Source organism: Mustela lutreola, chromosome 3 (genome assembly GCF_030435805.1).
Source record: "Mustela lutreola isolate mMusLut2 chromosome 3, mMusLut2.pri, whole genome shotgun sequence".
NCBI lineage: Eukaryota > Metazoa > Chordata > Mammalia > Carnivora > Mustelidae > Mustela > Mustela lutreola.
The window spans coordinates 190363372-190390534 of NC_081292.1; the positions used below are offsets into that span (position 1 = coordinate 190363372).

Here is a 27163-nt window from a genome sequence, read left to right on the forward strand (position 1 = left end):
TTACCCCTGCTCTTTGCTTGTCTGTTGACACTGGCCAGTTAGAGCTAAATCTATCTTGAGTAGGAGTTATCACCTTTTTAGCCTTGCTACTTCTCCGGTCCCACTTTCCAAACATGACTATAAAAAGAAAGAATTAAATATACTAAAATATAAAAGTGGAGGACAGTTGCCCTGGGCATGGAAATTTGAGGAGTAAATGGTGCAGACTTCCAAACCAGTTTTCTATTCTAGGAAAGGTGGTGGGGAAAAATCTCTGCTTCTGGAGCAGGGTATGTCTGTCTTCAAATCCCATATTGGCCACACTTTATTAGTGTGAGAATTTGGATATATTATTTAACCTCGCTGAGTTGTTTTTTTTTTTTCTAACCTGGAAAATGAATGTAAAACCCATTTTGCAAAATGTGAGAATTAAATGCATGCCTGCCCTCAACAAATATGTTTTGGAAGTATACATGTGCCAGGCCCTGTCCTTGGTTCTGCGGATATAGCAGTGAGCAAAATAGCAGAAGTTCCTGACCTCATGAGTTCACATTCTACCAAGGGAGATAAAACAACAAAAAACAAAAGAATAAAAATCTGTGTTGTTAGATGGTGGGAAGTACCACGGAGAAAAACAGAACAGGGAAGGGAGATAGAAAAGGATGTGTTTGTTACAGCTAGGCTGTGAGCTGCTTAAGAGTAGAATATGATCTTTTTCCTGTATCGCTAGCATTTGTCATAATGTAAGCTGTATATTAAGTGCTGCACACATGTTTCTTGAATGAAAAGAGTTATTGAATAAAAACCAGTGTGGAGGAGAGAAGTTTATCTCACGAAATCACTGTAATACTGCTTACCTGGACACATTTATGTGCTTCTAGACAGGTAATAATTATGTCAGCAAGAATGGTGCCCTTCCCTTCTCCTTGTTCTTACTGGTTCTGTAAGTCTCCTGGCCATTGTTATATTTTTTCTTAGAAGTCAGAATGCCTTTAATGTACCCTCTTTATAATAATATACCCTTGATCAAAAAAATTAACTATATGCATTTTTTCCAGGCTTTTGCTGAATAAGTAATATGGAAAACAATTTAACAAATGGTTCAGTATGCCAATTTCATATTAAGGAGCATCGATATGCTACAATTTCTGGAAAGCCAGCATACATATGCTACACATATTAAAATATTTAGGGTAATGTTCAATGCCAAGAAATAATGTCCTTAATATTTGGTTAACTGTAGTAAAAAAAATTGTGCAGTGTCATCTCATACATATAAAAAAGATAGTGCTTTTCTTCTTTGGGCTTTTCTACATTTTTATAACCAAGCCTATATTATTAATGATTTCCTATTCCCCAAGTTTCTATTATTTTTAAAGTATCAAAAACAATATAAAAGAAATGAGAAAATTATGTTTCTATGATGACTACAGAGGGAGAGGGAGAAGCAGACTCCCTGCTCAGCAGGGAGCCTGATGCAGGGCTCAGTCACAGGACCAGGAATCTTGACCTGAGCCAAAGGCAGACACTTAATCAACTGAACCACCCAGTTGCCTTCCTAAGGCTGTTTGGTGAACAAACTAGATAATGTGTGTAAAAATGCTTCCTGAATTATACTTGTGTAATTACAAAGCTCAATGCCTGTACCTTCTTCTACAAATAACACCAGGGCAGGAATCTTGTTTATGGCTTTAACTCCAATACCCATCACAAAAGATGTGTGCAATAAATATTTGGCAAGTATATGAATACTTTGTTTTAGTAACTGATAATTATTTCACAAAAGAAAACTGTATCCTCCAGTAATTTGATGGCACTACAATTCCTTCAGGTTAAAATCTGAATTCCTGTTATTCAAGATTTACTCAATCTAGCTGACATGTACTTTTCCAGCCCAAAAATATCATTAACACAACCTCTACTCAAATTAAAAAAAATACTATCTCCTGATTGATGCCTTCTTTCTTCTCTGTCCAAAGTCTTTAAAAACACCCAGCTGAAATAAAAAAGCCTTCCTTAGAACTATCTCAATCCTGATTTGACTTCTGACTGTTAATCTTAAAAAAAAAAAATTTTTTTTTTTAAAGTATCTCACTCATTTTTGCATTTCTGTCCCCAGGGGCAGGGACAATCTTGAATATAGTCAATATCCAGTAAATATTGCTGATTTAACTATTTACACAACACATCATTTGCTTACAAATTTTATTCCAAGGAAGGTGAATCAATTTCCTGAAACTCTTCCCTTACTCTATAGGAAGGTGCAATTATTGTTCTGAGCAATCTTCAAAAAGTACTCTCTGCTATAAATGCAGCCTGTCATAAAGTTATTGCAGTATGTCCCAATGCACTAGACAGGCGGTTATTTTCTAATCAGTAATCCGTGTCATGCCTTATGGTTTGTTATAACTCCAGTTCCTAGGATTCCACCCTGCCTACTCCGACCATCCGATGTCCTTCAATTAATAAGGTTGAAATAATGGCAATTGTCTTTTTGGATCTAAAATTCGAGCGCGCTTTATTCCCTAAATCATTTCATGTGTAAATTAGGTGCTTAAGAAAGGCTGTAGTACATCATCTAAAGAGCTATATTTAGTGCTCAGTTTATTTAAAAGAGAGAGAGAGAGAGAAAGAGAGAGAGAGTGTGGCTGGGGAAATGCTCGGGTGTAGTTTAGTGGTGAGTGGAGCCAGGTGCAAGACTCTCAGAAATGTTTTTATGTGTCCCTGGCCAACTATCTCCGCACAAAACCCCGTTTATTTATTTGACTGCGCTACTGCAGAACAGAGTTAACTCCAACGCCACTCAAACCAGCTTTGCACAGATTTTAAAATGCTTGAGCAGGCGGCTCCTGATTTTTACCATAAAACGACCCGGCCGGATCCAAAGCAGATTTGTCACCCTACTTTAGAGCCTCTGGGGGGTGTCGTACAGAATTATGGCTCTGGATTTGAGCGCGGAGCACACATACAAGCAAGCCCACAGAGAAGTACAGATTTCGCAACTGTGACAAAGCTTTGTTAAAACTTGCCCCTCGAGCCGGAGGGAGGGACTGGACACCAGGAGCCCGCGCAGCCCGAGCGCGGGCGGTAGGGCTTAATGCAGCCCGACTTTCCCCTCTCTTTGCTTTCCCTGTCACGGTAGCACAGAAATAGCAAAGCAAGGGCGGGAAGTCGCCCGCCCGTATTTTTGGGGTGGGTGGGTGGTGGTGGTGGTGGTGGTATGTATGCGTGTGTGTGTGTACGCGCCCCCGTGATTTTTGGGGGGGTGGTGTGTGTGCGTGTGTGTACGCGCGCCCGTGCGCGCGCCTCCCGCTCGCAAGGGAAGAGGTAAGGAGGAAGCGAGAACTACCAAGAACCAGCCCCCAGGGAGCCGCCGAGCCTCTGCACCAGGGTTCGGGCGTCGTGCTCTAGCCACTTCCAGAACGCTCTCAGCCCCCGCTGCAGGCCCCGCCCCCTGCCGGGGTTTCCCCGCCACCCGCACTCATTTGCATGGCGCTTCCCCTCCCCCGCTGCCATTGGCTGGCGTTGCGCCCCGCCCACTGCCCCTCCACCACGGCAGGGTTCCGTCCCCGAGCCGCCCGGAGCTGCGGGCAGCGGGCGGACTGTTAAACCGCGGCGGCGGCCGGGGCGGGAGCGGGGCGCGCTCTGGAGACGAGTCAGCGGCGCCCCGGGTGGGGGGAGGCGGGCGGGCAGCTAGAGATCACCTCAGCAGCCCCCACCACGGCCGGACCGAAGGTGCGGCGGCGGAGGGGAGCCAGGGCGCCCCAGCAGGCGAGTGGCCGGCGTCTCAGCGGCGGGCTGAGGGGGGTGGGTCTCCTCTGCCGGGGACGGCGGCGGGCGGGGAGGGGAGAGCGGAAAAGACCGCCGGGTGGACTTGCGGGCCAGGCAGCCGAACGGCAGCCCCTTCGCCCCCCGAATCCTATGGGCTGTTGGGACTCTGGGTCCCGGCACCGGATCGCGCTCTAGGGCAGGGGTCGGACGGCAGCCAAATTTAAACGGCTAAACCTAACAGCCTTGGCAGAAGCTGAGGGGAGGGGAGAGGAGGAGTGGAGGGAGGGGTGGGGGGCGGACCTAGGAGTGGTCACGTGGAGTCAGGGGAGGGGCTTGGCAGGCCTCCCTTTTGTTTTGGCTGGCGCGTGCGCAGACGGCAGAACACGTGGCCTGCTGGGCCCGCCTCTTGTTTTAGCGGCCGCACCTCCTCGGGCGCGGTTGTGGTGTCTGCTGTTTTGGGCCAGCTCTGAAGCGGAGGCGTCTGTGTGGGATGCGACCCTTGTTTTCTTTATTTTATACTTCATTTCAGGCAACGTTGTTTTGGTGTTCCAGAATTAGATGGGGGGGGGTGGGGAGGAGTTAGAGAATTAATAAGCAGTGGTGTTTCCAAGTTTGTGTCTCTTCTTGGTGTTCTGAAGGGGCCGACGCTGCAGGAAAATTTGAGGCTATGGGGTGAGGAGTAGCAAGAAAGGGAAGGCTGTTCTCTGGTCATTAAAGAAAGGAAGCGGTTAGCTTTACATCCAGGGAGGGAGACACTGGGATGGACCTTCTTGTGTTTCACTTTGAAAAGGATTCGTTTTGGGTTGGTTCCCCGCCGGCTCTGCGGCGCAGATCCACTCCACCCTTTCCCTCGGCTCAGCTGTGAGCCGCCGCGGGGGGCTGGGGGTGGTGGAGATTGAGGTGGTTTTTTTTTTAAACTGAGGGAAGCACATTCCTTTTTGATTCCCCAAACTCTAGTCAGCTGGTGAGATTTAAAAACCGTAACTTCTTCCGTCTTCGTTGGCTTCACTTCGCGCCGAGTTTGGTTCTGTAGGAATGTTTTTTAAAAATACAGGATGGGGCAGTTTTGTTCCCAACGAAACCTTGGTGGTCGGTTTACCAATACTGCAGACAAAACTGACCGGGGTTTTTGGCTAGGAGAAAGTGGCTTTAAAAAATAATTCACTCTTGGAGAACAACCTGGTGTTCTGGAATGTGGAGGGCTTGAAAAAGAGGTTGAGCTTTGAGTGGTTTCTACTGTTTCCAGTTCTCAACTGGCCGTTTCCGTGGGCAAGTCACAACCCCTCTTTTCTCGATGTTTGTTGCGTCTTGTAAATAGTTTCATAATACTGTCCCTGCTTTAAGACATTGTTACGAGAATTGAATACCTTGTGTTAGTAGAAGTAGTTTACAATTTTTACCAACGCTGCAAAAATACAGAAATTGCGAATTGACAGGGTTTATAGTAAAAGTAATTTTTAAAAAAATTATCCAGCATTCTGGAAGAGTATAAACTGAGTGAATCATGAAATAGGATATATTTGAATATCTTCAAAATCTCTTGTAGTGGCTATTATCTTTGATTCTCCCTCAGTTTTCACCTATTTATTCAGATCAGTGTCAAGGTTGCCATCATTTATTTGTAGATAGATTATCATTACTTCTCTTCCCCAGCGCTTCTAGACTGTTTTTAGATGAAATTTTTCTTAATCCAGTCCAATTCTATCACATTTATTTTTTACATTTATCTTTTGTGTGTATATCATATATGCCTTTCAAATAATAATTGCTTATTTTCTTAAATAATTTAAAAATAATTTGGAGAATAAAGATGAGTGCAAATAACAATACAGTTTGCATTTCTAAATATTTATGTGTATTTGTGAATTTTTCCTATAACGGGGTTCATGTGTTATATTTTCATTTAATTCTACCTCATAAACGTTCCCATGTCATTAATCTTTGAAAAATTATATTTGGCTGCTTAAAATTGTATCATGTAAATATATTTTAAATTTTTCCTATTGGTAGATGTTTGGGATGTTTTTGATGTTTTGCTATTATATAAACTTCATGATAGAGAATTGCCTTTTACATAAATCTTTGAGATTTTTTTTTCCCCCTTAGATTTGTAAAAGAAATTACTAGGTCAAAATCTAAAATTACTAGGTCAGAGTCTGGGATTGTGTGTGTGTGTTTAAGGCTCTTGAACATCACCAAACTACCTTTCAGAATGTTGTATGAATTCATACTCTATACGAGCCAGCCTCACATTATGTCCTTGTTCATCGTCTAGTGTTAGTATTGAAAGAGAAAACCTTGCTTTAATTTGCATTAAAATTTTTCCACTTATGTCTGTGATATATCTATTTTCTTAATTTACTGTAAGCTGCTTCAAGGAGAAGAATATATTTCGTATATGACATGTTGCAAATCACAGAGTGGGTGCTCAATGAATACTTGCCAATTGGCTTATTAATACTTACCCTTTTGACTTCTGGAAGATCAGGAAGTGCTTTTTTGTCTTACTCGGTTTACCAGTACATTGTCGGCGATATACCTTTATTGTTGATTGATTACTTTGAGTGCTTCTGCCTTCAGATAGGGGCCTCACTGATCTCACAGTTGTCTACTAAAAGGTCCAGTGACTTTTCATGTTCAACTGCATTATCCAAGAGTTTTATCCATTTTTTAATGCCATTTGTCATGATAAACTATCTCATTTCTTTTCTTCATTTATCTATCTTGTATGGAATTTCACTTACAGATTTCACTCTGATCATTCTAGTTTCACGTGTAGCCTTTTCTGTGTAATTTTTTTTAAAAACCTGTCTAAAGTTCCTTTGTTTTATTATTTACATTGTTCCTGACAGTCCACCTATTACTGTCTATAATATCTTCTACTGCCTTTGACTTAACCATGTAAACTTTGTATGTCATCTGTTATTTTTATTTTCATTTATTCAGTTATTTTCCTTTCATGTCCTTTTGTATTAGTCTGTACAGTTTTAGATTGTAAAGGAGGCAGAAAGCTTTTTTTTTCGGGGTTTAGAATTGTGTTAAGGATTGTTTACCAGTTGGGTTTCACAGGTTATAAACTTCAAGGAGTGGGGCTTGTTGCAAGAGAGTGACAGGTCATAGGGAATTTGCAACCCATTTACTGACGTTAAAGCATATCATCTTATACCTCTATCCTAAAAGTCCTCTGACTGCATTGTGGGACTAAAAGGGGACACTGTACATAAGGAGGACTGAATCGCCAGTACAATCTTACATTACTTTCTCTATATTCAATTTCAAAAGGCGAGGAAGGTGTATCATTTCCATAAGATTTGTTTGTTTTTCCTTTTAAATTTTGTCTTAAGAGAGATTTCAGTGAATTGGGCTCCATATTGTATGTAGGATAAATAACCAGCAAATGTTAATAAAAATGGTAATATTGTACTTGCCTGTGGACAGTCTATAATGAAAATCTGAAGACAGTAATGAAAGTCTTTAATACTTGGTAATATGTTTAGGTTTTTGGAAGCACATTTTATTTCTGTATGGATGTGACAGTTCTCTAAGTATTGCAGAACTGAGAGAAAATGCATTCATTTATAATATTGAGGTTTTGTTAATATTTGTAATGAGCTTTGTATTTATTATCTGGTTTCGGTCCTATAAGACCAAGAATGCTCAAGCATGTTTTTCGAAGTAATTTTTAAAAAAAAATTTTGTGTAGATCATTAATCAGTGTTTAACAACATGAAATTAAATTGGAGCAAATATAGTATACTTCAAATGTACATTTCTGGATCCAAGCAGATGTACACACACACAAAAACAACTGTTCATTTAAATTCCTGTGAGTCATACACTTATAACTGAATAGTAATAATTCTGCTTGAAGTATGATCTGTTTGATGTGTTATGTGGCCACCCAAGTGGCTTTATCTTTAATTAAATTCCTTTAGTCTTCAAAGAGAATTCCTTTTTAGGGATAGTTTTCAAAGTGGAAGAAGTTCTTGCTGTAAACATTACTGAGTACAAAGTACTGAGCCAACTGTACCCTGGTCATGCCAATTACTGCAGTGTTTTCTGTTGTAAATTGAGAAAGCCCATATTTAACAAAGAACTCTTGAAAACATGACACTTTGAAAATGAAAACATACACATTTGTATTTATACCTTCCATTAATTCCTATATATTTGAAGAGTAATACTATACCAGTGTAAACTCTTCTCTCATTACTTCTGTTGTTTTAATTAGATTTTTCCTTTGAGTTACAAATTAACAATTTGAGTCTTATATCTTAGTAATGTTTGAAAGAGCCTGTCATACTTTGCTAGGGGAATGTCTTTTTTTCTTATTCTTCTTCTGTTCTTCTAATGGATCAGATGTCTGAAACACATTTAAGTTGTAACTGTGGAAATAATTTAATATTTGTCCCTATTCAGGCTTGTCTCCTCTCTCAAAATTCTGTTGGCCATTTTTATTGCCTAAAACTTAAGGATGTATCTGCCTTCATGATAATGTAGTTCCTAGTTTATGTTACTGCATTTAAGAGAATTGGGATTATCCAGATTCCAGTTGAAAGAGTAAATTTAATATTCACGGTGGATTTGAATAGGCTATTTTCCATGGACTGTATGGAATATACAAACCCGTGCTAGAATATAAATCATAGTTAAATCTGGAACAGTACTTTACGGGGTGGAAAATCAGATTTGGCCTTTAATTTTTAATGTTAATTTTCTGGAGGAAGGATGGTTCTTATCTAAATTATCTAGATTATCAGTTTCAATTCTGAAGATAGACTAGTTTGCTAGTTTTGATTTTTTTTTTTAGAATGTATACCAAATATTATTTGGTACATATGACTTATATATTGTAAAGACCTGATTTATGTGTCGGGATCAACTCAGTGATAATTAACATCATAATTATCTCACTATGTACATGCGATTTTTGAGGGATGACATAATATTTCTGTATCTCATGATGTCTGCAGGCCCATTTTACATTTAATGCTAAATTCATAAATATGTATGATTCATAAAAAAAGATCATGTTACTAATGGAAACATTTTATATGCATCAGGGCAAAGCTCTTTCTTTGTGGTAACGTAACAACTGATTTCTTAATTCACAAATGTATGTGTTGGATTAAATTGTAGACCAAAAATTAGAGTTTATGATAAAGACTTTTTACTGAACCAGTTTGATTTATATAATAATGAAGTTTAATACGGATAAAAAGAAAAGACAAAAAGTTTTGATTCTTTGCAGTTTTAAAATGTTTATTACTTAAAAGCATAAACCAGCTGGCCTGGCTGCAGTTTTCTCTCTGGTTGGTATTTTTTTGTGAGACTTCTAAGATCTGGACTGTTCACTGCAGGGTTATTTACTTGGTGGATTGTATGTAAAAGATTTATAACAGATTAGTTTTTGGTTTTGTTTTTTGCCACTCAAAAATTCTGGGCTGAGTATGTGCTAAAGAATTTTTTCATTAATTAATTAAAACTGGAATGTAAGTTGAAAACTTTGCTGTAAAACATAGAAGTGAAATTCATGCTCAGGAAATATAGTTGACTTTTGGATTATCAAGAACATTTGCTTCTTGACAGATAATTAGGATAATCTGACTAATTCCTTTCTTTGAAAGGGTACTGATATGGTTGGTTTCTTAGCTTGCAGATCCTGTTAATTTAATATTTCAGCTCTGTATTTGTGGCCAAGAAGAGTTTTTTCCCTCAATTTTATCCATTACAGGTTTTTTGAAGTCATATATACGAAACTCTTAGAAGAGGGACCTGTTTTGCTGAGTATCTTAGGTGTATATGAAATAAATGGTGCCTGGAATAAATAGAATACAGTATTTTAGTAGCAAGAAAGAATTTCTTAGTTTAGCTAAGATTCAAATACTTTTGCACCATACAATTATGTGCATGATTAGAAACTGAATAATGGGAAACCAGAATAATTAGAAACTAAATATTCATAAGAAGATCAAGCTGCTGCTTTGAAAGCTTTTTAAGTATTTGTCTTTTCCATATTTTTGAACATTTTGAAATATTACAGGTGCCTAAAAATACTAAACAGTATGTTTGGCTAAGAACTTTAGGGACTGATATTTTAGTTAATGGCTGATTCCTGTTTATTGGGGGACTATATACTTTATAATTTGTACTGCCCAGTACAGTAGTCCTTAACCACATGGACTATCAAACACTTGAAATGTGGCTAGTTGAAATTGAGTTAGTTAAATGTAAAAAAACATTGGATTTTGTGACTTACCACACATACAGAACATAAAATACTTCATCAAGATGATGATTACAGATTGAAATAATATTTTAATATTTAATATTTAATATTTTAATAAATTAAAATTAATTTTATGTTCTTTTTTTACTTTTAAAATATGTCTAGTAGCAGATATAAAATATGTAACTCACATCATATTTCTATTGGACAGCAGTGTTCTATACTAATATTTCCTAACTTTAAGACTCCTTTCATAATAAAGTATCCCATGAACCTCCTTTCTAGACATTTAAAAATATAGTTGGTGCTTGACCAATGTGGGGATTAGGTGTGCTGACCCTTTATACAGTTGAAAATCTATGTATAACATTGACTCCCCCCAAAACTCAGCTACTAATAGCCTACTGTTGACTGGAAGCCTTACCTATAATACAGCTGATTAACACATATTTTGTATGTGTATTATATACTCTGTTCTTACAATAAAATAAGCTAGAGAAAAGAATGTGATTGAATCATTAAAAAAAGTGTTTATAGTATTGTACTTATTGAAAAGAAATTCTACATATATAAGTGACCTGCACAATTCAAACCCATGTTTTTTAAGGGTCAAGTATAATTTTATTATTTTTGATGCTATTTATTGAAGAAATATTTGCTAAGGGCCTGCTTGCTATGTGCCAAACAGTGTTCTAGGACACAGCACTGAGTGAAAACATTCAAACCCTGCCTTCATGTGGCTTTTGTTTTAAATGAACCACTGTATTAAAATTGTATTACATAAATTTGTTGTATACTTACAACAAATTTATGTAATACAATTTTAATACAGTGGTTCATTTATCCAGTGATATATGCTATTTAATTTACTTTTGGCATTTGTCTTGTTCATGTTCTCTGACCTCTCTGGATCTGTGGTTTGATGTCTGACATTAAAGAAATTCTCCGTTGTTTCTGCTTTATGTATTTTTTCTTTTTTTGTCTTCAGCTTCTGGTATTCCCATTAAATGTAAACACATTTTGTAGTTGTCCCACACTTCTTGGATATTCTATTCTGGCTTTTTGTTTGTTTGTTTTTGTCTTTTTCTCTTTACTTTTTAGTTTTGGAAGTTTCTCTTGACATGTCCTCAAGCTCAGAGATTCCCTTCTCAGCCATGTCCAGTTTCCCAATGAGTCCATCAAAGGCCTTCTCATTTTTGTTACAGTGTTATTGATCTCTCGCTAATTCCTTGTTTGATTCTTAGAATTTCCATCTCTTTGTTTATATTCTGTATCCTTGCATGTTGTGTACTTTTTCCATTAGGAGCCTTAGCAAATTAATCAAACTTGTTTAAGTTCTTTTAAATTTACGGTTTCATGATTCCAACATTCCTGCCATATCTGAGTCTGGTTTTGATGCTTGCTCTGTCTCTTCAATCTGTGTTTTTTACCTTTTAGTATGCCTTATAATTTCTTGTTGAAAAAGATGACATGATGTCCTGGGTAAAATGAACTCCAATAAATAGGCCTTTAGTAAGATGTTGGAGAAGCATATTTTAGAGAGAGCATGAGTCAGGGGAGAGGAAGAGGGATAGAATCCCAAACAAAAATGAAAAAAAAAAAAAAAATCCCAAACAAATTCCTGGCTAAGTGTGGAGTTGACATGGGCCTCAGTCTCAATAGCCTGAAATCATGAGATCATGACCTGAGCTGAAATCAAGAGTCAGATGCTTAACTGACTGAGCCACCCAGGTTTCTCCTTGGAGAAGCATTCTGTAGGCTGATGGTTAGGCCTGTCTTTTAGGAAGCCTGTGCCTCTGGGTGTGAACTGCACAAATGTCTCTTAGTTTTTTTTCCCTTTTTATGTAGGACAGGATGGCTAGATGGGGCTGGGGTTGGCCATTCTTTTAATTTACTTTTTTTTTTTTTTTTTTTAAAGATTTTATTTATTTATTTGACAGAGAGAGATCACAAGTAGACAGAGAGGCAGGCAGAGAGAGAGAGAGAGGAGGAAGCAGGCTCCCTGCTGAGCAAAGAGCCCGATGTGGGGCTCGATCCCAGGACCCTGAGATCATGACCTGAGCCGAAGGCAGCGGCTTAACCCACTGAGCCACCCAGGCGCCCCTTTAATTTACTTTTAACTGAGAAAAAGCAAGGCTTTTCAACAGATTGCTTAGAGAGTAATATATCATGTGTTACTTTGTTTTCCTTATTTTATTAGACTTCATTGTCAAATTTGATAGAGCTGCCCCTGTTTTCTTAATGTATTTTTAAATACTGCAGGATTTCAATTGCCATGTACTCTGGAATTTCCTTCTCACTGACTGGTCTTTTAGGGCTCTTATTCTTTGGTAGCGCTTCCTCCTTTACCTCTCCCCAAATGTGAATGAACCCCAGGCCCTGATAGTGGACTCCTTTCCCTTCTTTACCTGTACTCTCTCCCTAGATAAACTCTTCTGGCCCTTTGGCTTTAAACACTATAACCAGTGACTCCCAAAAATGAATCTCTCTGAATTCTTGCTTGAGCTCTAGACTTGTTTATCTGACTGCTTCCACTTGGATGGTTAATAGGTACTTCAAAATCAACATATCACAAACAGAACTTTTTATTTTTCTCCCTCAACCTTCTGTCTCCTCAAGTTTTCTCTGTTTCAGAAAATAGCGCCACTGACTACTCAGTTGCTCAACCCAAAAATCTAAGTCATAGGTTATTGCTTCCTTTACCTTAGGCCCCATAAAATCTTAGTTGTCAAAAGTTTTGTAAATTCTACCTTGAAATGTATCTTTGATTCATCCATTTTCATTTCTACTACTACTACCTCACCAGTCCCAAGGCACTGGTACTATCTCTTGTTTAGATTACTTCAAGCAGCTTTTTAATTGGTCTCCCTGCTTGTTTTCTTGGAAGATATTTCCATTCTTTCTCCTAAAGAAACCTTTTCCTGATAGAACAGCTAGAGTAGTTTTTTAAAAATATAAATGTAAATTAGATCATGTTACTACTTTATCCAAATACCTTTAGTGGTTTTCCTTTGACTTACATAAAATGTCTTGGCAACCATTTGCCTCTCTGATCTTATTTCCTCTTACTTTGTCTCTCTGGCTCATTATATTCTAGATATATTTGTTGTTGTTGTTTTTCCTCAAACACACCAAAATTATTCCTGCTTTAAAGCATTTTATTAGTTGGCTTTTTTCCTTGGAAGGCTCTTAACCCCCAAATCTTGGTTGGTTTATTGCTATCATTGCAGCTCTCAGATTGCAGATGTCACCAACACAAGGCCTTCATTCATCTTAAAATCCAAAGTAACTCCTGTCAGAATGTTGACAGGCTATATCACTCTTTAGTTTTTTATAAGAATGCTAGGGAACCCTTTTTACTTGTTTCTTTGTTTGTTTGTTTTTTGTCTGTTTACTGTATAGTTAGCTACCATTTGCTAGCATGTAAGCCCTTTGAGAATAGAAACTTTATCTTTCATGTTCACTGTCATCTTTCTAGTAACTAAGAGGATGTTTGTTATATTTGCTCAGTTAATATGTATTAAGTGAATTGCCAGATGTTCAGTTTTATACTAAATATATATTAAATGGGGGTTAAAAATCTAGCTTCTGTCAAAAATAGACAAAACTATATTTATGACTCAAGCTTGGCCATTTCTTCATTTTCTGCTTTTTGAAAGTCAATTTTTCTATTTCTTTTTTTAAACTTTTATTTTGGTAATTTTGGAAAGTTTTTGTTTTGTTTTTAAAAAATGAAATAAGTTTTCAGCTGCCATTCACAAGCACTTCTCTATAAATAACATGTTGTGGTGTGGATAGTTTTTATACTCAAATGAAAACCAGATGACTTGACTTGTAGCTAAATAGTCTTACTGTCTTATTTTTTTTTAATTGACTTCTGAAATACTGGAGACACCTTTAAGTACTATAAAACAATTGCGATTGTGTGGAATGCACTTTATAGAACTAATGGAACTAATTTTTTAATGTGTTGACATTTTTTGTATTTGGTATTTGTAACCCTTTAAAATTTTTTAAGCCATTTTTTTTCCTTAAAAAGGAAAAAAAGCAACCATCATTAAAACTCTGTATAATAAACATTAGAAATAGATATCATTCCAAAATCGTTGCAAGAAAATTACAGTTTTTTACAGTTCACATCAACACGTCCTATAATATGTACTCCCAAGGGGGAAAAAAGCTACAGTATGTTGAACCCTTGACTGCTGCCATAGTCTGAAAACTCAAGAACATGGACTTTTGAGGCAAATCAACATCAGTCACTATTGAAGTGAATTTGCAGAATTCATTGTTTTATGCTTTAAGTCAGTATTCCTTATGTATTCTGCCTCTAACCAGTTGTCTGTTATGCATAACAATGAAATAATTAGTGATGAAAAATAATTACAGTTTAAAACTGTGTAATGGTTGAAGCCATCACGTAAGCTAACTTGAATGGTAAACTCATTATCTTTCCAGGAGCACATTTGGTTTCTACTAACTTGAACATATATCTTATACATAAATTGTTATGTTTTACAATAGTTTCTTATGTTTAGTATTTAATTATGAGGAAGTCTAATCAATTTTATAAATAATGTTTTTGATGTCCTATTTAAAAAAATCTTTGTCTAACCCAGTATCATAAAGATTTTCTTCTGTGTATGCTTTAGAAGTTTTCTGATTTTAAGTTTAACTTTTAGGTTTATGATCCATTCTGATGTGACCCTTTTTATATAAGGTATATCCTATGAGATATGGGTTAAGTTTCAGTGTTTTGAAAATGGATGTCTTATTGTGTTCCAGAGCCATTTGTTTCAAATTAGTCTTTTTACACTGAAGTGCCATTATATCTTTGTCAAAAATCAGTTGACCATATGTGTGCTGGTTTGTTTCAGAGCTCTCTATTCTTTCTATTGATTTCGTGTTCATTCTTTTGTCAGTGCCACATTTATTTTGACTAAGTAGATAGGTAGTTTCAGCTTTGTTCTTTTTCATGTTTTGGTTTCTAATTCCTTGCCTTTTCCATATTAATTTTTTTTTAATATTTTATTTATTTGTCAGAGAGAGAGAGAGTGAGCACAAGCAGGGGAGTGGTAGGCAGAGGGAGACGCAGGCTCCATGTTGAACAAGGAGCCCAATGTTGGGACTCTATCCCAGGACCCTGGGATTATGACCTGAGCCAAAAGCAGACGCTGAACTGGCTGAACCACCCAGGTATCCCTCCACGTGAATTTTTGAATCAGCTTGTTGATATTAGCAAAAAATTCTGCAAAGATTTGATCGGGATTGTGTTGAATCTATAGATCAGTTTTTAAAGAAGAATTGACATTGTAACAAAGTTCGATAATTTAATCCATGAACACAGCCTATCACTCCATTTAGGGTGTTCCCTGTCACCCAAGTGTCCCTATTTTCTTTTTTAATTGTTTAATATGGTGAATATCAATTATTATTTATTTATTTTAAGAGGGAGTGAGCAAGTGCGAGTGGGGAGTGGGAAAGAAGGGCAGAGGGAGAGGGAGAGAGAATCTTAGGCAGACTCCACCTTCAGTGCAGAGCCGGATGTGGTGCTCTATCTCACCACCCTGAGGATCATAACCTGAACCAAAATCTAGAGTCAGTTGCTTAACCAACTGAGCCACCCATGGACTCCCAGTGATTGTTTTTTTAAAGTAATATTGAGCCACAGTCAGATTGAGTGGCTGAGTCTTGATTTTGGCTCAGGTCATGATCTCAAGGTCCTGGAATCTGGTTCCCTGTTGGGCTCTGTGCTCAGTGGAGAGTCTGCTTCAGGATTCTCTCTCCTCCTGCCCTTCCTCCCGCTCGTTCACTTTCTGTCTAAAATAAATAAATCTTTTTTTTTTTTTTTTTTTTTTTTTTTAAAGATTTTATTTATTTATTTGACAGACAGAGATCACAAGTAGGCAGAGAAGCAGGCAGAGAGAGATGAGGAAGCAGGCTACCCGCCGAGCAGAGAGCCCGATGCGGGGCTCGATCCCCTGACCCTGGGATCATGACCTGAGCCGAAGGCAGAGGCTTTAACCCACTGAGCCACCCAGGCGCCCCTAAAATAAATAAATCTTAAAAAAAAAAAAAAAAAAGAGAAAAAAGGGTGTCTTGGTTGTTAAGTGTCTGCCTTCAGTCCAGGTCATGATCCTAGTGTCCTGGGATCAACCCACATTAGGCTCTCTGCTCAGTGGGGAGTCTGCTTCTTCCTCTCCAGCTCCCCTGTGTTTGTGTTCCATCTTTCACTATTTCTCTTTGTCAGATAAATAAATAAAATTTAAAAAAAATACTGAGCCAGTATGTACTAACGGAAAACCACATTTGGTGGTGAGGCATTATCTTTATATATTGCTTTGCTTGTAACATTTATTTTAAAAATAATAATTGAAATAGGTGTTATGATTTGTTACTACTTAAATCTTGGAACACATTTCAAAATCGTGACTCACTTGTTTATTAATTCAATCAGCAAATAGCTGGCAGTTGGAACCTTGTTTTAAGGCATTGTTTTAAGTGCTGGCAGTTGGAACCTTGACCAAAATCTAGGTCTGCTCTTAAAATAAATTCCTCACTAGAATGTAACAAAATATCAGATCATGGCTATCAGGAACAATAAGCATTATAAGGGAATGGAGTGTCATGAGTTGAGTGGCTAAAGCTATTTTACATATATTAGTCAAGCTGAGATTCTGATGAGGGGATTGTAGAGCAGAATATGAATGAATTGAGGGAGCCAGCCGTATTATCTGTGGAGAATTGTTCCAAGCTGAGAGAATTGCAAGTACAAAGACCCTGAGGCAGGGACTATCTGGTGTGTTTCAAGAATAGCACAGAGGCCCGTGTTGCTGGAGTGTAGTAATCTGTGAAGAGAGATGTCGAGTATGAAGTAATCAGGGACCTGATAACGTAGAACTTTGTAGGCCGTGGAAAGGGCGACTTTGGATTTTATTCTGAGCATAATGGTAAACACTTACTTATTCACCAGATATTTACTGAGCATCTGCCATATGTCAGATACTTTTTCACGTTGATGGTCCTTGGAGTTATTGTGTGTTCAGTTCTAGACCAGCAAAACAAAGCAAATATTGCAATAAAGTAAGTTAAATGAATTTTTTGCTTCCCAGTGCATGTAAAAGTTATGTTTATACTACACTGTGGTCTATTAAGTATGCAATAGCATTGTGTCTGAAAAAACAAGATACACTTGACTTTTGAGCAACATAGGTTTGAACCCTCTGGGTCCACTTATACGCCAATTTTTTCCCCCAATAAATATCATGCTGTTAATGTACTTTATCATATGATTTTTGTAACATTTTCTTTCCTTTAGCTTTAATGTAATAATACACTATATTATAAAGTATGTGTTATTTGACTGTTCATATAGTTGGTAAGGCTTCTAGTAAAGTTTTGGAGGAGTTAGAGTTATACATGGATTTTCAACTGTGTTGGTGGTTGGCATCTCTAACCCCTGCATTGTTGAAGGGTCAGCTGTACATAACCTTAATTAAAAAACAGTTTGTTGCTAAAAACTTTAACTGTCATTTGAGCTTTTGGTGAGTCATAATCACTAATCAAGACCACTATTACAAATATAATAATCATGAAAAAGTTTGAAATATTGTGAGAATTACAAAAATGTGACACAGAGACATGAAGTGAACATATGCTGTTGGAAAAACAGCACTGATAGATAGACTTGCTTGATGCAGGGTTGCCAGAAACATTTAATTTGTAAAAAAACAAAAACAAACAAAAAAAACCCACTATCTGCAAAGTGCAATAGAGTGAAGTCTAATAAAAAGAGGGATGCATATAGTAGTTAACAAAACAGTCAAAAATCCAAGCCTTTATAGATCTTTGGAAATGTTAATGTTAAGTGTAGTGTATGTAATATGGAGGAAGTCAGAAATGGTAGAGTTTAGAGTAATCAGTTAGGATACTTTGTTATATGTAATGATCACATATTTCAATAATTTTAAAAATTAGGATAATGCGGTATGTTTAATGATAAAACTAAACATTAAATGGGATTTATTCCAGGGATACAAGGATGATTCAATATTTGAAAATCAATCACCATGTTATATCCCATAAAATAAAGACTATATGAACATAATTTAATCTCTTATTTATAGGAGACATCAGAATTCATGAGTTTCTTTTGGTTGTAATGTAGAAAGACTTTCAGGCTGAAGTTTTCATAAGGATACACTTGGGAATATAATATAGAGGAACTTCTTGGTATCCTAGTACTGGAACTAGAATGGATGGGCTTTCCCGAGACTAGAACTCAAAAGTCTTCATATCCAAGTGTATTAGTTATCTATTGCAATGTAACAAATGGGCCCCCAATTTAATGTCTTTATTTCACAGCTTCTGTGGGTCAGGAATCTAAGCATGGCTTAGCTGGGTGCTTCTGGCTCAGGACTTCACACAAGGCTACAGTCAGTGTGTTGGCTGGGCTTCTGTCATCTGAAGGCTTGATTGGGGAAGGATCTGCTTCTCACATTACTCACTTAACTTTTGTCAGGCTTTAGGTAGTTGCTGACTGTTGGCCAGAGACAGGAGTTCTTTGCTATGTGGGTCTTCCAGCTCACAGTATGGCAGCTGGCATCCCAGAGTGAGAGAGGGTGACAAGATGGAAGCCACAGCCTCTTTGTAACCTAATCTCAGAAGTGATATCCCATTACCTTTCCTGCATTCTGTTTGCTAGAAACAAGTTAGCAAATCCAGTCCATACTCAGGAGGAAAGGATTACACAAGGGCATGGGTACCAGGATATGGGGATTATTAAGATCATTTTAGAAACTGCCTATCATACCAAGTAAGCCTAGAGATCTCACCAGAGTTTTTTGTGTGTATTTTATTCTAGTTCTCTACCATAAATGCCCCTAAACCAGTGTAAATGTACATATTTTTTGGCTACTAATTATAGTTCTTGATTAATATTTATTTATTTATGCCTCTTATTTTTAGCTTTCCCTTAAATTTAGTTTATCCAGGGCTAAGATGAACTCTGCTGCCTCATGATATTTTACCTTCTGCCCCTGCTGTTATCCACTTTGAATATGTCCCTAGAGACTTGTTCAGATTTTTGGGAGAGAGAAGGTAGGTAGGGAGAGGATAGAGTCTAGTGTCTTTTAAATATGTGTACTTCATCTGTGATTAACACAGGTTTCCTTAGGAAGCAGATAAATATCTAAATACTATTGTAGATGTTTATTGAGTAGAAGATAATAGAATATTTCTCATAAAGTCAGAAAATTTTGAGATATACAGATTTTGGGGAGAGAATTATACAGAAATCTCTACTTCATTTTTTTGAGTATAAAAAAGGCAAACATCTCTCTGTATTTTTAAGTCAGTTCTATGCCCATCATGGGGCTTGAGCTCATGACCTTGAGATCAAGAGTTGCATGCTTTACTGATTGAGCTAGCCAGGTACCCCCAAACATTTATATTTTTATCACACAGAATTAATAACCATTAACATTTGTTCATTTTGCATTTAAGTCTTTTTCACCCAGGTAATAAAGTTTATAGTTGAAACTCAGCTTCTCTTAAACCACCACTCTTTGTTCTGTTTTATGGATATTACCTGATGTGCAACTACTGTTACAGATTTGGTGGGTATTTTTCTGGTTCTTTTATTTTTTTATTATTATTATTTGACAGAGAGAGAGATCACAAGTAGGCAGAGAGGCAGACAGAGAGAGGGGGGGAAGCAGGCCCCCAGCTGAGCAAAGAGCCTGATGTGGGGCTTGATCCCAGGACCCTGAGATCGAGACCTGAGCCGAGGGCAGAGGCTTAACCCACTGAGCCACCCAGGTACCCCAGGTTCATTTTTTATTCTTGTAAACACATAAACACACATGCACATGTATGTGGTGTGGTCTTGTGTTTGTATTTTTTTTTCTGAATCAGTAGAGGTTTTATTGAATCTTTGAAATAACCACAAATAAGTCTGAAAAATCATCCAGTATACTGCTGTTTCTGTAGCTGGACAACTAGATCTTATTCATCAGCTTGCTAAATTGTTCCTTTTTGAGAAGCATGGAAAACATCCAACAATTTTCTGATATCTTTGTTTTTAACTGTGTGGCTTGCTGAATCAAAACAGCTGAGTTTGATACAAGTTCGGTGTTACTTCAAGAATTAAGTCATCTTTCTGGACTTGAGATACTGAACAAGCAACACTTGGCCTCATCCAAACTCTGAGGATATATTTTTCACCCAAGAAATTTTCAGTTTCGACAGGAGAACCATTCTTTTGAATAGCAATGTTGATGGGGAAATGGGCATCCACAGACCCTCATCTTGTGGTAGAATTTCATTGTAATGCTCTTGCTCATGTTCTGTACATAACTGTAGATAGTGTGAACAACTGCCAGTTCTTTTCTGTTTCCCCACTATTTGTCATCTTGGAACCTCTTCTTTATCTTTCCAAGGAGATTGAGGGTTTTTTTTTTTTTTTAAATTTTTTAAAATTAGAGAGAACGAGCAGTGGGGAGGGACAGAGAGAGAGGGAAAGAGGGAAGCAGACTCCCCGCTGAGCAGGGAGCCCTATGTGGGGCTCCATCCCAGGACCTGGAGATCATGACTTGAGCCAAAGGCAGGCACTTAACCAGTTGGGCCACCCAGGTGCCCTGAAATTGAGTTCTGTATTGATGCTCTGGGACCCTTCACAATAAACAGTGTGTCCCTTCAGGGCAATGTTGACATTTTCTGGAATGTTGACAGTCTGATTGGCTGAGAATGATCTTTATTCTCACAGTAGATGGAGCAAAGAGAGCATGTATTTGTATTTTATTTATTTGGTAGTATACTGTGCCATTAAAAAAAACCTTATATTCTTTTTGAGGTTTGTCCATATTTGTATGTATATATAGAGATAGGTCATTCTTTTTAGCTGCTGGATAGTATTCAGTCATGTTTTATTATCCATTCTCTTACTGTTAGATATGTAGATTGCTTTGAAAGAATAGTTTGCTGTTAATGAATAGTGCTATCTTATGCACCTATGACAAATACATTTTCTTTTTTTTAAAAGATTTTATTTATTTATTTATGTATTTGACAGAGAGAGTGAACACAAGCAGAGAGGATGGGAGAGGGAGAAGTGGACTTTCTGCTGAGCAGGGAGCTCGATGCGGGGCTCGATCCCAGGACTTGACATTATGACCTGAGCCAAAGGCAGATGCTTAACCACTGAACCACCCACGCACCCTGACAAATACATTTTCTTCATTATTGTCAAATGCTGAATCAACTTATAGTCCAAATAGATTTGAGAAATCTTACTGCATTGTCATAAGTGGTATTTCAGACTTAGAACACAATTTTCTTTTTAAGTTTTATTTGAGAGGAGAGAGAGTGACAAAGCATGATTGGGGTGGAGGGGCAGAGGGAGAGGGAGAAGCAGACTCCCCATTGAGCAGGGAGCCCAATGCAGGGCTCTGTCCCAGGACCCCCAGCTCTGTGACCTGGGTTGAAGGGAAATGCTTAATCAACTGAGCCCCTAAAACATTGTTTTCAATTTAGTGATTGGAAAACTAGTCTCTTACTTTATTAATCTATAATTCCTTCATTACTAATAAGATTGAGTATATGTTAATGATCCTTTGGATGTCATCTGTGAAGTGCCTGACCAGTTTGCTCATTTGTAGGAGTTCTTTATATATTCTGGTATGAATTCTTTTTTATTATATATATTGCCAAAGTCTTCTTTCTATAACTTGCTTTTAACACTGTGTATTTTTGGGGCATCTGCGTGGCTCAGTGGGTTAAGCCTCTGCCTTTGGCTTAGGTCATGATCCCAGGGTCCATTTTGGGCTCTTTGCTCAGCAGGGAGCCTGCTTCCCCCCACCCCTCCGGCTGCCTCTCTGCCTACTTGTGATCTCTGTCAAATAAATAAATAAAATCTTAAAGAAAAAAAAAAAACAAACCACACTGTGTATTTTTCTTTTCTAACTGCATTGAAGCCTTTGTAACTTTTTTCTCTTTTATCATTCTGGCTAGTCTTTGTAAGCAGTCCCCTTTGGTTTTGTGTTTTCACATAAAAATGAAGGTAATAGAGTTACAATTAACACCTGGGGACATACAGAATGGGAGTATGGGCATTGAAATGAATATTAATTGTCATGTGTTGAAACAAAAATTATGGAGTATCATTCTAGAGTATCTTACAAAACTCATAATTATTAATGGTATAATTTTTTTTCACTATTTAGCCTTCAAAATTTTCAGTGGTAGAAGGTTAGTTTTTTCAGTGAATCAGACTGTATGGCCTTATGCTTTTTCTTTTGATAAAATATAATGGAGTTTGTTTAATTATGGGATAAATTTTTAGCAGTCATTTGTTATAGTCCCCACTATCTTCCAGGCAGGAGTAACAGCTTTTATAAGGATAACTTACACTTATCTGTTTGTGAAAAGGGAAAAAAATTATTGCAGATATTTTTCACAAAAAACTTTTTTGCATTGCAGATTTAATAAGTTTTTGCGATATTATTTTTAACAGTTGTGAAATTATACTTTTTTGCTTGTAGTTTAGTTACATCTTTTCACATTATTTAACTTATTTTAGTTAATATTTATACTGTTCTGATTGTGAAATTTGAGAAATGGAGGTTTTGAGCAGCTTTTATAAAGGTAAATAGTTCTTACTTTGGCTGAAGGTATGGGATTGGGTCACATTTTCAAATATTTTAATTTCCAGATTTCAGGTTGGAATTTTTTTCTTTTGCTTTTCACTAAACATTATCCAGGAAAAAAAAAAAGAAAAGGAGAAAAGGGAATCTTGAAATATAATCGCAGTACATCCACAAGTATTTGTCTAATACTTACTGTTCTAGGTAGTTTGTGTGCACTCTTAATTGGAGTTTTTGGTATTGGGCCCACAGTCAGAGTCAAGAATAGGTTAGTCTTTTTTGAATTCCTTATGAATTAGGAAAGAACATAGATATTGTTAGGAGTTGGGAAATATAGGAGGAGTTTGGTTCCATTCACATTTTAATCAGAAACATTGAAAATGTTGCCCTTGGTAAAAGTGTAAGCATAAACCTTTTTTCTAGATATTTGATCATTTATTTTTACATTATTTTAGGATTCCAGTAATTACCTGCAGGATTCGCCATGACCCCAGCTCTGAGGGAGGCAGCAACAAAGGGTATCTGCTTTTCATCTATATCAAGTACCATGGAGTCCGACAAGATGCTATGCATGGAAAGTGCAAGAACTGTAGATGAAAAGCTCAAGGGAGACACTTTGTCTCAGATGCTGGGATTTCCAACTCCTGAACCTACTCTTAACACTAACTTTGTGAATTTAAAACATTTTGGCTCCTCTCAATCTTCAAAACATTATCAGACTGTTCTTTTAATGAGTTCTAATTCTGCATTAAATAAATACAGTGAGAGTTACAAACAAAGGAAATTAGGGGAACCCAACTGCAATAAGCTGAAAAACATACTGTGTAATGGCAACAACATTCAGCTTAGTAAAATCTGTCATTCTCATTCTGAAGAGTTCATCAAAAAGGAACTGCTGTCAGATACCACAAGCCAGTGCATGACAGATGTACAAATTATTTTGGATTCAAATATAACCAAAGACACTAATGTAGATAAAGTACAACTGCAAAACTGCAAATGGTACCCAAAGAGTGCACTTTTGGATAAAGTTACTGATGCTGAAATTAAAAAGGGTTTATTGCACTGTGCTCAAAAGAAAATTGGGCCTGGCCACTCCAATGTGCCTATTAGTCTCTCAGTTGCTGAAAAAGAGGAGGAAGTGAACACTCGTTTACTTCATTGTGTAAGTAAACAGAAAATTTTACTTAGCCAGGCTAGAAGAACTCAGAAACATTTGCAGATGCTTCTGGCAAAGCATGTTGTTAAGCACTATGGTCAACAAATGGAATTTTCTCTGAAACATCAACTCCCCCAAATGAAGATCTTTCATGAACCTACCACAGTTTTGGATAGCAGTTTACCTAATTGCACTGAAATTAATCCAGAAGTCAACATGTTGACTGCAGAGAATAAGTTGTGGAGGGATACGAAAAATGGCTTTGCACGGTGTACAGCTGCAGAAATCCAAAGATTTGCACTGTCTGCTACAGGGCTGTTGTCTCATGTTGAAGAAGGTCTGGATTCTGATGCAACTGATAGCAGCTCTGATGACGATTTGGATGAGTACACCATTAGAAAAAATGTGGCCGTGTAAGTGCAAGATTATTATTAGACCTTTTACTGTTCTGTGTATAGCAGCAGTTTTGTCTTGATTCATGATACATGAAAAGGAAATAGGTTTTCTAAAATTTTAATGCCATAATCTTTAAGGTATAAAATTTGGTGAATTTAAAAAATATTTTGTTAAGATACTGTGTGTGAATATATACATAATATTTAAAAATAAGTTATCCAACTGTTCTATCTAGGGAAAAAACCGTATAGGGATAGTGAAAAACCATATAGGGGTAATAATACTTCTTTAGCTAAAGGTAAGCATTTTCCCATTCTTGAATAGGATAGGCTATAGACAAGGCTTAAGATTTTTAGCCATTATGTTTAACCAAAATGCAAAAAAATTTAGTCTACATATTGGGGAGCCCATATTGGCTTTAGGCTTTAGAAGTTATCAGTTGAGAGTATATATAAAAGTTGATCTTTTTTTTTTTTTTTTTTTTTTTAAACAAAGTATTTATATACTTGTATTTATATACCTGCTGAGTTCTTTCAGCTCAGGTCTTTACCATTAATTTTTGATGAATTAGTATAACCAAAGCAGGAAAATGTTAGCTATTAGATACCTATTGAATGCTTATTATGTGTTGGACCTTGGGGATTCGGTTGTGGGGAAAATATCCACAGTCTCTGTTGAGAATCTACTTCAAAACTAAAACAAAAACAAAAACAGAGATAAAGTAAGTTTATGTAACATGCTGTGTTAATACTCCAGAATAGCCCTATCTGATAAAAGTTTTCTGAGATGATAAAAATGTTCTGTAACTGTATTACTACATAGCCTCATATGGCTATTGAGCACTTGAAATGTGGCCAGTGTAACTGAAAAGAACTGAATTTTTAAACTTTAATTTGAATTACATTTTTTAAAATAGAACAGTTTTTAATCTAGCTTTAGGGAATCTGTTAGTGTCCCTAACTTGAGGCAAAATACTGTGTATGTATTTTGGGAGGAAAAAGTCCATCATTTTTATCAAATTGTGAAAGATGAGTAGAATTAGAAGCTGAAGCTGAAGCTTCAGAATTAGAAGCTGAACACATTAATTTTTACTAATAAGTAAAAGTATATCAATTTCTACGGTAAAGAATAAGATGTAAAACAAAGTGGGCATTCTAGTCTTTTGGTTTTCTGTTATCACTGTGTTTGAAATGTGTTTGAATGTGGGAGCTAATATTGAGCACATATTTTTTTCTGACTGGCATTGTGATAATCACATGATATATTATTTAATCCTTTCAACAACCATGGGAGGTGATTGTTGTTATCCTTATTTAAGAAGAAATAGTCTTTTTTTTTTTTTTAAAGATTTTATTTATTTATTTGACAGAGATCACAAGTAGGCAGAGAGGCAGGCAGAAAGAGAGAGAGAAGGGAAGCAGGCTCCCTGCTGAGCAGAGAGCCTGATGTGGGACTTGATCCCAAGACCCTGGAATCATGACCGAGCCAAAGGCAGAGGCTTAACCCACTGAGCCACCCAGGCGCCCCAAGAAGAAGCTTAGCCATGCAAAGTAACTTGCCCATGGTCAAAAAGCTAAATAATTGATGGAGCTAGTTTTGTTGTCCATGTGTGGATGCCTTCAAACCAATGTCCTTGCTATTGGGCCATGCAGCTTTATCAACATATCATTCATTGATGCTTAAAGCCACAAGAATTATTAAGCACATGTGCTCTGAAAGAAGTCCAGAAATTTATCAATTTTTATGTTAATAATGCTTTTTGAAGAAATTCAATTTAATAAAATTTAGTAGGTAAATTTAATAAATTACTTATTTTGTTGTTGAGTACAGCCAATGGGCAGGTTTGTCTCTTTTAAGCTAGAAATAAAAATCAGAAAATCATGTCTTCCTAGACTCTTTTGACCTTCATTAGGATTTTCTTTCATTGATCTCCTATAGTACTTAATCTGCCATACAGTTTATCATTAAAATATATTTTGTCCCATATGATTTGCTAATGTATGTATTAGTCTTAATAACCTAACACCTAGTAAGGATGGACACCACATTTTATTTTTATTTTTTAAAGATTTTATTTATTTATTTGACAGAGAGAGATCACAAGTAGGCAGAGAGGCAGGCAGAGAGAGAGGAAGGGAAGCAGGCTCCTTGCTGAGCAGAGAGCCTGATGTGGGACTTGATCCTAGGACCCTGAGATCATGACCTGAGCTGAAGGCAGCGGCTTAACCCACTCACTGAGCCACCCAGGCGTCCGGACACCACATTTTAAACCTTAAAACAAATCTTATATACCAAGCATATAATTACTGATTGGCCAAGACGTTTTAAGATTTGCATTGACTCCTTGAATTTAGTCAGAGAACACTAATTTTGGACATTTAGGTAAAACATACACAAATAGGAAGATTCAAAGTATTAATTTTTTTATACAAAGGATCAAGCAGTATACATCTCATTTATTTTCTTGTCAGTTTTGCCAGTTTATTGTTGAAAACTGAAGTAAAGTAGCCTGGAAAAAAATTAGGTTTAGGCTTTGAAAGTTTATTTCTCATTCTATCTTTCTTTTTTGTTTAATCAGTTGGAATGCTCTGGAACACCAGACATGCATTTTAGAAAATAATGAATCTAAGAAGTTTAATATTAAGATATATATTTTTAGCCTCTTGCATTATTGACCATTTAATATTAGGATGCCTTAGTTGTTAAGGCTCATATCTGTATTTTTAGATTCTTAGGTTATACTCATCTGATCAATTCAAATCAGTAATACAAAATTCATATAACTTCAAATTCTTTAGTTTACTGATTATTTAGGTTTTTGTGCTTGTTTTTTTGCTATTTGAACTCTGTTTGCATTTCTTGATTTTATATACCTCCTGCAAAATTGGATATTAACTTTGTTTTGAATATTTTTACTAACGTGACTAGATTTCTTGTGGGAAAAATTGTTTCTCAACATTTTATTAATTTTGATGCTTACTGAATTTT

General features: G+C 36.8%; 1 protein-coding gene across 8 annotated transcripts in view; it reads left to right on the forward strand.

Annotated features, from left to right (window-relative positions):
* Nucleotides 1-3561: 3561 nt before the first annotated feature.
* The window catches only part of KANSL1L (KAT8 regulatory NSL complex subunit 1 like), a 135955-nt gene continuing 112353 nt past the window's right edge, over nucleotides 3562-27163 (forward strand). For 3 of the 8 annotated variants that reach the window (XM_059168160.1, XM_059168165.1, XM_059168166.1), the window contains exons 1-2: nucleotides 3562-3750; nucleotides 23076-24192. In XM_059168160.1, coding sequence (XP_059024143.1) covers nucleotides 23105-24192 — 1088 coding nt within the window. In that variant the 5' untranslated portion in view covers nucleotides 3562-3750; nucleotides 23076-23104. Of the gene's footprint in view, nucleotides 3751-12090; nucleotides 15176-16034; nucleotides 17063-17082; nucleotides 19079-19483; nucleotides 19597-23075; nucleotides 24193-27163 lie in introns of those variants that run through there. The other 5 variants (XM_059168161.1, XM_059168162.1, XM_059168164.1 and 2 more) reach the window with 5 other exon arrangements.